At 30.0% G+C, this 13,857-nt stretch overlaps 1 protein-coding gene across 1 annotated transcript; it reads left to right on the forward strand.

Annotated features, from left to right (window-relative positions):
- Window positions 1–750: 750 nt before the first annotated feature.
- Window positions 751–10,363, forward strand: LOC149208273 (sulfate transporter 3.1-like). The gene is made up of 13 exons (XM_089394040.1): window positions 751–1,097; window positions 1,180–1,228; window positions 4,898–5,105; window positions 5,217–5,388; window positions 5,490–5,555; window positions 7,127–7,240; window positions 7,330–7,446; window positions 7,545–7,671; window positions 7,980–8,266; window positions 8,369–8,559; window positions 9,606–9,691; window positions 9,795–9,871; window positions 9,940–10,363. The coding sequence occupies exons 1-13, from the start codon at window positions 789–791 to the stop codon at window positions 10,153–10,155; spliced, it is 2,019 nt and encodes a 672-aa protein (XP_089250166.1). The 5' UTR covers window positions 751–788; the 3' UTR covers window positions 10,156–10,363.
- Window positions 10,364–13,857: the final 3,494 nt, after the last annotated feature.

Below are 13,857 nucleotides of genomic sequence, written 5' to 3' on the forward strand. Positions count from 1 at the left end.
AATAATGGTTACACCTAATTTTTCTGTTTCATCTTTGCCATTCCTTTATGCCTAAGTCTAAAAATATCTTGCTTACATAAAAAATTTATAAATAATTTGACCCGATTTCTGATCAGATTTACATTTATAGTTAGTGGGAGTTTGATTCATTTTTAAGATTCGAGTTAGTGGGCGTTCAATCAGTTTTAAGATTCTAGTTGGTGGGCATTCGAAAGCATTGATTAACAGCGCCATGACTGCATGTTTGCTTCAGATGTACTGTAATTCATAATTAATTTTCAAGTTAAACAGACTGTCCTTTCCAATTATTAGACTTCAACCATATGTTGCGTTGCTTCTCCATGGACGGATGGATCGAGCTTTTTGTGTATATTCCTTTCTTTCCACGGCATTCTGAATATAGAAGAATCTGTGAGAATTGAGAATTTTAATTTGATGAGAATTTGTCTTTTTAGTTGCGTGGGTTCAAGTCTCTAGAGATATATGGTAATTAATATAATTTTATGTGGTATTAAGAAGAGTTTGTTTTTAATTTGATGAATAATTTGTTTTTCTAGTTGCGCGTATTTAAGTTTTCAATGATATATTGTATCTGATATAATTTTATAAGGTATTAAGAAAAATTTCTTGACATTGAAAAAGAATCTGTGAAAATTTTAATTTGATGAACAATTTGTTTCCTTAACTGCATGTGTTCAAGTCTCCAGAAATATATTATAATCCTATGTAATATCAAGAAGAGTTTCTAAGTGCAGGTTATTGACATTAGAAGAGATTGTTAGAGTCTAATGGAAAGAGTAGATGAGCATGGAACGAGTACTGAAGATCTGGAGAAGGCAGCAATGTTTGACATAATAACTGTGAAGGATCGGCCTGTTGATGAGAGCAAGACTGGTGGATTGAGGAATGCAGTAAAGGAAATGTTGTTCCCTGACGATCCGTTTCGACGATTTAGGAATCAACCAAGGAGGCGCAAATGGGTTATGGGTCTTCAGTATGCATTTCCCATCCTCGAATGGTTGCCCACATATTCTTTTGGTCTCTTCAAATCCGATATTGTCTCTGGCATTACCATTGCCAGCCTTGCCATTCCACAGGTCATCTAATAAAATAGATTATTGCATTCATGTCATATATATATATTTCTTTCTTTCTAATTAAATTGTTTGATTGATGCAGGGCATAAGCTACGCAAAGCTGGCCAATCTTCCACCTGTGATGGGACTGTGTGAGTACTGCCATTGTTTCCATTTTAAATCTATATGACAGAATAGAATATTTATTTGACATCAATTTGCTGTGGGATATCTCCATATAACATTTTTTAAGACCGCAGTATGCTAGGTAGGATATCTCCATGGAAAAATAATTATGCAGCTTAGGCTGTTTTTTGTTTTGAAGTCATGTTTAACATAACAAGTTATTAGCTCGTAAAGATTGAAGATATGTTTAATATAACAGTTTATTAGTGCGTGAATTTTTTTTATATGTGATCGATTATAGTTGTTGGGATTAAAAATGTTTTATGATATGCTTAAGATTCATCGAATATTATACTATATTGATGATAGCATGTTATATTAGGTTGATTGTTTTTCTATTTAACATGAAGAATAATTTTAATTCAAATTTAATTTAACAAAATAAATATAATATATATTATATGTAATTATAATTAGGGTAGATTCATCTTAATCCAGCTTTATTAAGTATGGAGAGTATCTATGCTTATTTTTGACAGACTCCATACTAAACAGAAAAGAATAATACATCTCATTCATTTTGAGCACACATGAATTTGAGATTATAATAGATCTATGCTCATTTTTTATATATTTATGTATGTATAGGGAGACTTTATATTAAACATAGAAAGATTGATTACATCTAATTTGTTTTGAACATTTGATGAAGAAGAAGAATCTAATTATAATTCTTTAGAATCTTATTTCTATGCTCAAAAAGAAGTGCCCCAAGACCAATATAGTTGGGCTGACTTAACAAGTCAAGAAGGTTGTATAGCAAAATTGACAAATTCTAACAAATTCTATCAACTCTATGAGTCTTGGGAATCGACCACCACCGGGTTTCACTTTGAAGCTCTTGAGAATTAGTTCTAATCTTTAGCGATGTTCATCTTTTTCTTCGCTCTGGTCAAAACAAAAAGATAATTCTGGTTCTCAAGTGTGGGGTTGATCACCTCCTTATAATATCTTAGCTTCGTTTTACCCTCCAACTCCTTATCCTCCCATAGCTTATCCTTAAATTTGGAGGTGATAGTATCTTTGACACTATCCTTGCTTCGGACAATGATCTCCTCATTTATCCCCCAATGGTTGAATTTTGGTTCTCAAGGGTGGGGTTGATCACCTACTTATAATATCATGGTTGATCACCTCCCTATAATATCTTAACTTCCTTTTACCCTCCAACTCCTTATCTTCCCATAGTTTATCCTTAAATTTGGAGGTGATAGTACCTTTTACACTATCCTTTCTTCCCAGGATGATCTCTTCATTTATCCCCCAATGGTTAAGCCAAGATTGAACATCCTTATGTCACCCATGCTTAAAATTAGAGGCTAGCTTCTACCAAAAGAGGAGGAGACTATAAATTTCTTTTAAATAATCTCAATCTTTCTCAAACCCTAGACTTCACAACACATATTGAACACCTAATTCATTTTGAACACATATAAATAAAACAAACATTTTAAGCATAAGATTATTGTATTTTTATTTTTAATTGTTTTTATATATATATATATATATATATATATATACTTTCTCAAATAATTACACATCCTTTTTTCATATATATATATAGCTATATATTAAATATTTTATTGATGAAAGTAACATATTATTTTTATTATTATTATATTTTTCAAATGCTATATAATAATAACTCTATCTTAAATAGAGAATGACACATCTCTTTTATTTGAAATTGTGAAATTAAAATTAAATAATTTTTTAATTAAAATTAATTAAATATATAATTTTTATTATTTATTATAATTTATATTGTTTTTTTTACTAATTATTTTATTATTATTATTTTAATATATATATATATAATTTTAACCTAAGAAGAAATTACATATATATTTATTTTGAGAAACTCTTTACACAATTATAAATATTTTTAAATAAAAATAAATAAATTTTCCTATATAACCCCAAAAGGTTATAAATATTTTTAAATAAAAATAAATAAATTTTCCTATGTAACCCCAAAAGGTTATATTGAGATGTTCAATTTATATTAACATATTTTATATCATTAATGGTTTATTGATAAAAATTATAAATTCTTGTTATATATTTTTAATCGATGCAGTACAGAAATTGTAGGCCATCCTCTTTTATCTATGCATTGTATATCATATATTATAAATATTATATAGTTATATTATATGTTTTTAATTGATTGGAGATTATATATAGTAAATATGAAAATTGAAAATGGTATTAAATCATTTTATTTTATATCTAAGGTTGTGACGAATGCATTGTATATCATATTATAAATATGATATAGTTATATTATAGGTTTTTAATTGATTAGAGATTATATTTAGTATATATGAAAATTGAAAACTATATTAAATCATTTTATTTTATATCTAAAAGATAGTGATGAATGCATTGTATATTATATTATAAATATGATATAGTTATATTATAGGTTTTTAATTGATTGGAGATTATATTTAGTATATATGAAAGTAGAAAATTGTATTAAATCATTTTATTTTATATCTAAAGAAAGTGACAAATGCATTGTACATTATATACTATAAATATTATATAGTTATATGGTACATTTTTAATTGATCGGAGATTATATTTAGTATATATGAAAATTGAAAATTGTATTAAGTTATTTTATTTTATATGTAAGGATAGTGATGAATTATATATGTATATGATGGGTTATATAGTGTTGTTTTGATAAATATTATTTTTAAATTATATAAAAAATTATAAATAAATTGTTTATAAATTTTTTATTTTATTTGATATAAAAAAAGTTATTTATTTAATATTATTGTTAGTGAAATAATTTATTTTTAATATAAATATTAGTTTTTATTGAATTTTTAAATTAATTTGGTAAAGTTATTGTTTAAGAAATTGATATAATAATCTATTTTTAACACATAAATATTAAATTTATTTATTTATTTTTAATTAATTCTGTAAAGTTATTATGCATTGAGATAATAATAATAAGAAATATATATTTCAATATTTATATAATATTAAAATATTCTATATATTGATTAATAATTTTTTATAATTTATAATATAATTAATTTTATATTTCATTTAAATACTAAATATTAAATTTATACATAAAAAAAATGATATTTAAAGTAAATAAATAATTTAACACTTTAATTTTATATATTAATCTGAACCAGGTAAAAATACTTTCTAAAAACACTTTTCAAAAAAACATAAAACACCACCATAAATTACCAATACTATTAACTCATTTTATTATTAAATTATAAACCCATTTTAATATGCAACAGAGATCTAAAAATTTAAACCATTCAACATAAAAATTATATTAACAACCTCTTATACTTTACTATCCACAAATACATAAAACACAACCTTAAATTACCCTACACTATTAACTCATTTTATGATTAATTTATAAACCCATTTTAATATGAAACAAAGAGAGATCTCAAGTTTTGAACAATTCTACATGGAAATTATATTGACAACCTCTTATAATTTACAACATATTAGTAGAGAGATTTAAACCTCTTACCTTTACCAATTCAGGATAATTCCTTAGATTTTGAGAGGAGATAGGGTAATAATTATTTAATTTTTGAGAAATCCCACTTTCTGATTTTACTGTTAATATTTCGTAGATTCGAGCTTCGTTCCTCCACTAATCTATGCAATATTGGGGAGCTCAAAGGATCTTGCAGTAGGCACGATCGCCTCTGTGTCGATTCTTCTTGGTTCAATGCTCAGCCATGAGGTCTCACCAACTCATAACCCTGAGCTCTATGTACGTTTGGCCATGACAGCCACCTTATTTGCTGGTGTTTTCCAAGCATCCATGGGCATTTTGAGGTATGACATGATAAATTTATATATTCATATTCCAAACCCAATTATTCACGAAGGCTATGCTCGGGAATTTTTTTCAATTGCTCCTTTCTGATTTGATATTCTATGGAGCAGGTTAGGGTTCATCATAGACCTACTTTCTCACGCAACTATAGTGGGATTCATGGCGGGCGTAGCCACTGTTGTGTCCCTTCAGCAGCTCAAAGGCATCCTCGGACTTAAGCATTTTACTACTAAGACAGACATAGTTTCTATCGTACGCTCGGTTTCAGAAGAAGCTGACAAGGTTTCCCTGGATCAATAAATTCATTTGCTTCAATTTCTTTTCTTTCTCATAGAACTGCCACTGATCAGGCTTGCTGAGGTTGGAACACTGTGTGTGTGCAGTGGAGATGGGAAACCATCGTGCTTGGAGGATTCTTTCTGATTTTTCTCCTGGCCGCCCGTTACATCGTTAGTAAAGCCTGCTTTATACATGATTTATTTATAGTAATGAATTAAGAAAAAATAGATTTTATACTGTTAAAAACAATTAAACTTTCCAAAAACTCTAGAATAGGAATATCTTATTATTAATCTCCTATTCAAATTAATGAAAAAAAAATTGCAGATTTCATAATATTCTAGACTCATAAGCCAAGTTAAATAGTAAGTTTTTGTATTTTAGATTTTTGGAATATTTAGAATTCACACAGTTTTTTACATAATTTTTTTTATTAATATATTATTGAATTTAAATTAATTGCAAATTTCAAAATATTTTAGAAATTTGATAAATAAAAATTAATTCTAATACATCAAAACTAAAAACTAAATAGTAACTCAATTTAGTTTCTAGTTTTTAGATTCACACAACACTTTGTATATAAATATTTCCTATTATTAATGTATAATTGCACTTATTTATAAAATTCGAAATACTTTATAAATCTAATGCACAAGAGTGAAGTTAACAATTAACTTCACTCCTATTCATTAAATTTTCATAATATTCTAAATTTACACAACACTTCTAATACACAAGAGTGAAGTTAACAATTAAATTAACTTCACTCCTATTCATTAAATTTTCATAATAATTTAAATTCACACAAAGCTTCTAATGCACAAGAGTGAAGTTAATGATTAACTCCACTCCCATTCATTAAATTTTCATAATAATCCAGATTCACACAACACTTCTTATATAAAAGAAACAACTTAAAAATCCAGAGAAAAAAATCACAACAGAAATTGAAAAAAAGTCATAACAATAAGAAACATTTTTTCTTTATATTTATTATTTTGTATTTATGAATTTGCATAATGTATCTATTAATATATAAAAATTTACATATCCATTTCACATTAAAGAGATATCTTTTATTTAATATAATGTTTATTTCTTTTATTTAATATAATGTTAAGAGGTAGTTTATATGGATTGAGAAAATACATTATGCAAAACACACATGAACAGGCTTTGACTTTAGGTTAACAAGGATGTCATCTAGCTCAAGTTATTTATTTTTGTTGAAAACTTTTAATTACTGAAATCTAAAGACATTAAAACAGATTTCTCCTTTATTTAAAGGGTATATTAAATTTTCAATTATTATGATCATTCAAAAGTGATAAAATTTCTCAAACATTATTTTATATTGTAGATGGCACTAAATGTATATAAATAATATATAGTTCAAACATGGTTCAAGCTCATATTGTGACAAAGGTTTTTTCAATATGAAAATCAACAATGGTGGAACGTCGCATTGCTACAAAGATTGTCTCAATAATTTTTTTTTTAAATTAGTTATATAATTTGAAAAAAGATTATAATTTTTTTTATAATTAAAATTTTAAATACATGAATAAATTAAATACCTTGAAAAAAGTTAAAACTTCGTAAAGCAAACCACTTAATTATTAAAAATCTTCACTAAAATTAAGGCAAAATTAATCAGAAAAAATTACCGATGATTATAGATTTATGCCACCACCGAAATACAAATGCTTGATAAAGAAATTGTGTTATGTGGTTGCAGAGTAAGAAAAGGCCACGGTTATTCTGGATCTCTGCTGCTACTCCGCTGATATCAGTCATTATAGGCAGTCTGCTGGTTTTTATCACGCATGCAGATAAGCACGGAGTGGAAATTGTATGGAAATAATCTGATCCTTTTGTATGAATTTTGTATGTATTAATTTACCAAGATTTCTGCTCTAATTTAATTCGGGCTCAGGACAGGTGGGTCACTTGAAGAAGGGTCTAAACCCTGTGTCCATTGGCCAATTAGCCTGCAATGGCAAGTACCTGAAGGTCACTTTGAAGGCAGGACTTATATCGGGTCTCGTTTCCCTGACTGTAAGAGAAAACGTTCTCTGTAATAAGCAATTGATTGATCTCAAATCACTCCTCTCAGCCAGAAAATGTTAGTAATTTTTTATTGTTAATTTGTGCAGGAAGGAATAGCTATTGGAAGGACCTTTTCTCTGCTCAAGAACTATCACATTGATGGCAACAAAGAGGTGATAGCCATTGGCATCATGAACATAGTAGGGTCATGCACAACCTGTTATGTTACAACAGGTTAGGTTATTTAAATATATTATTTTTCATAGTATATGTAATATTTTATGTTTTGTATTGTATGGTATGGGTATTTATATTTAGATTATAGATTTTGGAAATATTTTGGAATCAGATACAAAGTAATGAGAGTGAGGTTAAACAAATAATTTTCTGATTTGAATTCAAAAATATTTTGTGATTTTAAAAGATTAATAAAAAAGTGCTGATTAAATATTTTTGAAATTTTATAGAGATATGACTGCTTTGGTTCATGTCTCTGAGCTTTGTGAAATCTGCAATTAAAAGGATTAGCAAATTGGTTGCAGGTGCGTTTTCAAGGTCTGCAGTGAACTTCAATGCCGGATGTAAAACAGCATTCTCAAACGTAGTAATGGCCACCGCTGTAATGATAACTCTTCTGTTTCTGACTTTTCTCTTCTATTACACTCCTACTGTGGTCTTGTCATCCATAATTATCTCGGCCATGCTTGGCTTGATCGACATCCACAGCGCCTATCATCTCTGGAAGGTGGACAAGATCGATTTCTTCATCTGTTTGGGAGGCTACTTGGGCGTTGTTCTTGCCAGCGTTGAAGTTGGCCTTGCAATCGCGGTATGCTATGGACACAAGTATTTCTTGAATGTTATACTAATTTAATTAAACCTGTGAAATCCGGCAATGTTTCCATGGATGAATATGATGATTATCTTGCAGGTATCCATTTCATTGTTAAGATTATTGATGCACATCATGAGGCCTCATACTGCAGTTCTTGGAAGTATTCCTGGAACATCGATGTATAGAAGTAGAGAGCAATATCCTGATGCCACCAGAGTTCCAGGCATTCTCATACTGCGCATCGATTCTCCAATATTTTTCGCCAACTGCACCTATTTGAAAGAGAGGTTTGTCCATTGCTCTTTTTACTGTGGGGGTAATTTAATTGGTTTTTTTTATACCTATTTTTATTATTTCTATTTTTGTACTAAAATTTATATGGTTTATCTTATTTAAAAGGTCAAGAAAGTTGATATTGTTTTAAATATTTTGAAAATTTAATTGAATGTAAATATAAAATGAATAATTTAAAAGAAAGGTTTTTTTTTTAATTTTTTAAGTATCATACTTTTAAATCCCATCTTATTTTAGGAATTCATCAACACTTAGTTTTACTATCTTGGTAATGTTCATTTTCTTTTTATCAATAGTTAAGATAGAAAAATAATTTTGAGTTTAGAAATTTCTTTTTTCCTTCTAGCTCTTTATTTCCCCACAATTTCTCCTTAAATTTGGAAGTAATGATATTTTTTATATTATCTTGATTCTGCAAGATAATCTCCTCCTTTATTCCCAGTGGACATTCTTATGCTACCTTGAGCCTAACAAGGAGCTTTTGGCTAGAGTCAGAAGCAATTTAGGAAACCTCCTCGCCTCTATGTTGTATAACTTTGTATAAGATACCTATTCATACCCATGAATTTAATGTAGGGAAGGCTTACTTCAATCAAGAGGATACGATAGCCTGGGTATTTCCTTTAATTTTGAGGTTATAGGTGATAAATTGTTTTTGAATCTGTTTAATTTTACAGACGAAATGGTCTTTTTCATAATATATTTTCTAATTAATTTTAGCCAAAATCCTTAGAGATTTAAAAAAAAATTAGTTTAAGTTGTTTAATCTGTAAAATTTGACTGTCCAACTGTTTTTCAAATTATTGAATATATACATTCGAAAATGTATTTTAAATAATAAAAATCACATTCTTTCCAAATTCCTATGAAAAAAATATTTCCTTTATAAATTAAACTAAGTCATTTAATTATACTGAAATCCCAAACTTCATCTTTACTATACAAAATAGTATTGTAATTTTAATGATAGTTTTTAGAATGTTTAGAATATATTTTTGGGCTAATTTTACTAGAAAGGTTTTGGTTTGGGTGATTACAGAATTCTGAGATGGATAGAGGAAGAAGAAGAAACCCTTGCCAAGCTCAATCGACACACTCTCCGCTACGTGGTGCTGGACATGGGTTGTGAGTATTGTCTCCATCGCCATTGATTTGATATGAACAGATTTAGAATTAATGTGGTCTAATAACTATCCATTAACTAATTAAGGCCTGCCAATTTTGCCAGCTGTGACGAGTATCGACACCAGCGGGATCAATACCCTTGACGTACTGAGAAAGAAACTGGAGCAGCTTCAACTTCAGGTAATTTTTTGAAGTACTAGTGTTGATGTATTTTTGCATTATGTTGAATATTAATTGTGTCATGGCAGCTTGTACTGGCAAATCCTGGGAGGCATGGGATAGAGAAGCTGCGCAGGTCGAAATTTATGGATGCTCTTGGGCAGAATGCGCTGTTTTTCACAGTGGAGGAGGCCATTGTTGTCTGCAACGCTCTGCTTCACCCTGAAAGGGCGGATGGCATCAATTGTACTCAAAACACTGACCAAAGCTGCACAGCCAAACATGAATTTCAACAAGAAGAATAAGAATAGGCACAGTGAAGTGTAATTCATGCCCCTATGGATCAAAGTCATCAATTTCAAATGGATTTGATTATTGCAAGACCAGTGTAAATTCATGCGTCGCTGTCATGAGAAGTTAACTGTGAGAAAAATCTGGAAACCAACAGTACGGTGATAGGAAAAATTATGAATGGTACATATGCAACTTCATTACAAATGAGAATATACTGTAAAAAAAACACAGAAATTTAGATAATTTTCAAAAATATAAAATATAATGCTTCTTCATCAAATGTTAAAATGATGGAATGTTTTAAAACAATTAGTTTTTTACTTGAGATAGAAAATATAAAAGTTAAGGGAAAAACTTATATATTTTATAATTGTAAAAAAAATGTATGAGAATTATTGGGTAACTGATAATTAATATAAATAGAATGTGGTGAGTTGAGGACATGATCATGGTGTTTAGGTTTGAGAAGTTAAGTTTAGGATATAAGGTTGTTGTTTGGACTATGGTCACAGGTTTAAGACTTATTTTCTATACTACAACTATGGTCAAGGTCTTGATAATAAAAATCAATCAACATTGTGTAAAACATCTTAATGGCACCCATATCCATTTCCTAGAACAATGACCCCTTAATGCAAGCTTATGTCGTCGTGTCTAGGTTTGGTTCATGGTGCTTGACTCTTGAGAAGACTTAATGAGGGATGAAGACCCTTATTTCCACTCTTGACCATGTTTAGGAATTAATACTCATTTTTAGTGCACAAAACCTTTTGATGGCATTTGTATCCCAGTGAGAGGTATGCAAAGAACCCATACAAAGAACTTATATGTTGGTTGAAGGACTATTCAAGGATCTTGAGCTTGAGAACATTCAACATAATCTTGAGGTACTTATTTTCCTTCCTCAGCCACATTCAAAAGCTTTGTGACCCATCCTTATTGCAAAAGACCTCCTCTTTACATCCATATACAAATTTGATGCCCAAGAGTCTTTAAAGTGGGCTTATGTTGTGGTTTGTAGGTATTCATAGTAATTTTCATGAGAAATAGAGTTTGGGGCCTATGTACCAATTGTTTTCCTCACCTAAGCATAGTGATTGTGTTATGCAACTAAATCATAAAACAAAAGAAAAAATAGATCAATGACTTGAAAATTAGCCTCTTTGAGGGGGGACCTCCTTTACATCAGATAAATGAACAATTTTTAGATGATAAAAATGATAAGACCTCCTTAGTATATATAGGAGTCTAAGGGGTCACAATATAACTAGAGCCTACATAACAATAATAATGTAAGGGCACAACAATAACAACAGTGGGCTTCTATAGGGCACAACAATATCAATATGGAGGCCACATGAGCACAACAATAACAATAAGGGGCTACACTAACAATAACAATAAGGAGGATACATTAGTATTATAGAGACCTAACATGCCCATCTCCTTCAAAAAAAAAAAATTCCTCAACTCTTGAGTAATTATGGATGCTTCTGTATAAAATTCTCATCCTCCCATGTGGAATCTTTAGTGGGTAAGTTCTTCCACTTAATGACATACTTTGGAATTGATCTATTATGTAGTTTTTGGGTTCTTGTTTATGTGACTAATTCAAGCTCCAATACAATTTTTCCTTTCTTGTCAAATTCTCGCAATATTGTTTGAACTAGGAGCTTGTCACCAATAACCTTTTCTAAGCATGAAACATGGAAAACTAGGTGTCCTTGGTAAGATGCAGACAACTTCAATTTGTATGCCATAGTACCAATCTTTTGCAAAACCTTTTAAGGACCATAGTACTTGGGTGATAACTTATATCCTTCTTAGCTTGCTTGAGGGACATTTGTTTGTATGGTTGTAGCCATAAAAACACCCAGTTGCCTACATCAAAAAATATTTCATTATGATGCTTCTTTTCTTGTTGTTTCATTCAATTTTGTGCCAGAGTGAGGTTATCCTTTAAGAGTTGGAGAACTTGTTGTTGTGCTCGATGTGATCTTCCACGTCTTGAACCTTGGAATATTCTCTTAAAGATGATGTGATGGATGGTGGATGGTATCCATAAAGTGCCATAAATGGGGTCATTTTTGCTGCAATATAGAAGGAAGTGTTATACCACCATTTAGCCAAAGGTAACCACTTAATCAATTGTGTTTATTTATCATATACAAAGCAACAAAGATATCCTTCCAAAAATTTGTTCACTATCTCAGTTTGCTCGTCAGATTGAGGATGATAAGATGAGCTATGAGCTAATTGAGTACCAAGACAAGAAAATAATTCTGTCCAAAATTTTCCATTGAAAATGGGATCTCTATCACTTACAATAATCTTTAGGTTTGCATGTAGGTTTTTAATCATTTCCATAAATGCAGTAGCAACTGTACTGACTTTAAAAGGATTAGATAATGCACAAAAGTGTGCATACTTGGTAAGTCTATCAATTACCACCATGATGACACTCTTTCCTTCGAACTTGGGTAAACCTATGATAAAATCCATTGAGACTTTCTCTCAACACTGACGTAGAATGGCTAAAGGTTGTAATAGACATGAGGTATTAATTGTCTCAACTTTATTTTTTGGAAAACCAAGCATTCTACCACAAACTTCTGAATATCAGATTTAAGGCCATCCCAAAAAAATTCCTTCTTGACCCTATGGTATGTCTTTAAAAATCATGAGTGCCTTCCTAAAGGAGAGGTGTGCAAATCCAAAAGAATATATTGTTTGAGTTGGGAATTCTCACATAGATATAAGTGATCTTTATACCATAATGAGTCTTTTTTCTAAATAAATGTATCAAAGGTATTGGGATCTTTTTGCAACTTTTGAATGAGTGTCTACACCTCTTCATCATTCTTCCATTCCTCCCTTGCATCAGTTATCCAGTCAGGTTGGATAATATAAATGGCATAAAGAAATGCTTCCACGTACTCATCCCTTCTTGAGAGCGTATCTACAACAACATTTTTCTTCCCTTTTTTGTAGGTGATTTCAAACTCATAACCCAACATATTAGTGACCCATTTTTTTTGCTCTTCTTAAGATAATATTTGTTCCAAAAATTATTTAAGACTATCGTGATCTGTTTTAACTTTGAAATTCTTCCCATTAGGTAAGGGTGTCATTTCTTCGGGGTATGTAGTATTGCCAACATTTCGTTCTCATAAATAGGTTTGTGTAATACGTTCCTTGATTGGACGAGTTTCAAAAACATTGGGTCTTCCTTCTTGCAGTAAAACAATACCAATTCCATTTCCTGAGGCATCACATTACACCATAAAGGTTTTTTTGAAGTCCAGATTAGTTAAAACCAAAGTTTGGCACATTGCCTCTTTAAGATGTTCATAAAACTTAATTGCTTATGGAGTCCAAAAAAATGCATCTTTCTTTAGTAATGATGTTAGAGGTGCTACTATTTTCCTATAATTCTTAATAAACTTGTGATAATACCGTACCAACCTGAGAAATGCTCGAATATTCTTTAGGGTTGTGGGGATTTTCCATTCCTTGCTGGCTTTAATTTTGCTAGGATCTACCTTAACACCCTCATGAGATACAATAATACTCAAATATTCCACCTCTTGTTGATGCAGGAGCATTCAACCCAAGTGAAAATCATTGTAATTAAGTAGACATAGGGGGTCATGTATTTTAAGGAAGTTGGATTCCTAAGTGATGAATTAATGTAATATTTAGGCTTTTGAGTG

This window comes from Pinus tabuliformis, chromosome 1_2 (genome assembly GCF_031772625.1).
Source record: "Pinus tabuliformis cultivar Carrire ecotype Pingquan chromosome 1_2, CPIR1, whole genome shotgun sequence".
NCBI classification, from domain to species: domain Eukaryota; kingdom Viridiplantae; phylum Streptophyta; class Pinopsida; order Pinales; family Pinaceae; genus Pinus; species Pinus tabuliformis.

Excerpts from the sequence above, each read along its gene's own strand:
- LOC149208273 (XM_089394040.1), top strand. The coding sequence starts at position 789 with ATGGAAAGAGTAGATGAGCATGGAACGAGTACTGAAGATCTGGAGAAG. Across the intron at positions 7,672-7,979 it reads AACCTGTTATGTTACAACAG|GTGCGTTTTCAAGGTCTGCA; the intron begins GTTAGGTTATTT and ends AATTGGTTGCAG. Across the intron at positions 8,560-9,605 it reads TGCACCTATTTGAAAGAGAG|AATTCTGAGATGGATAGAGG; the intron begins GTTTGTCCATTG and ends GGGTGATTACAG.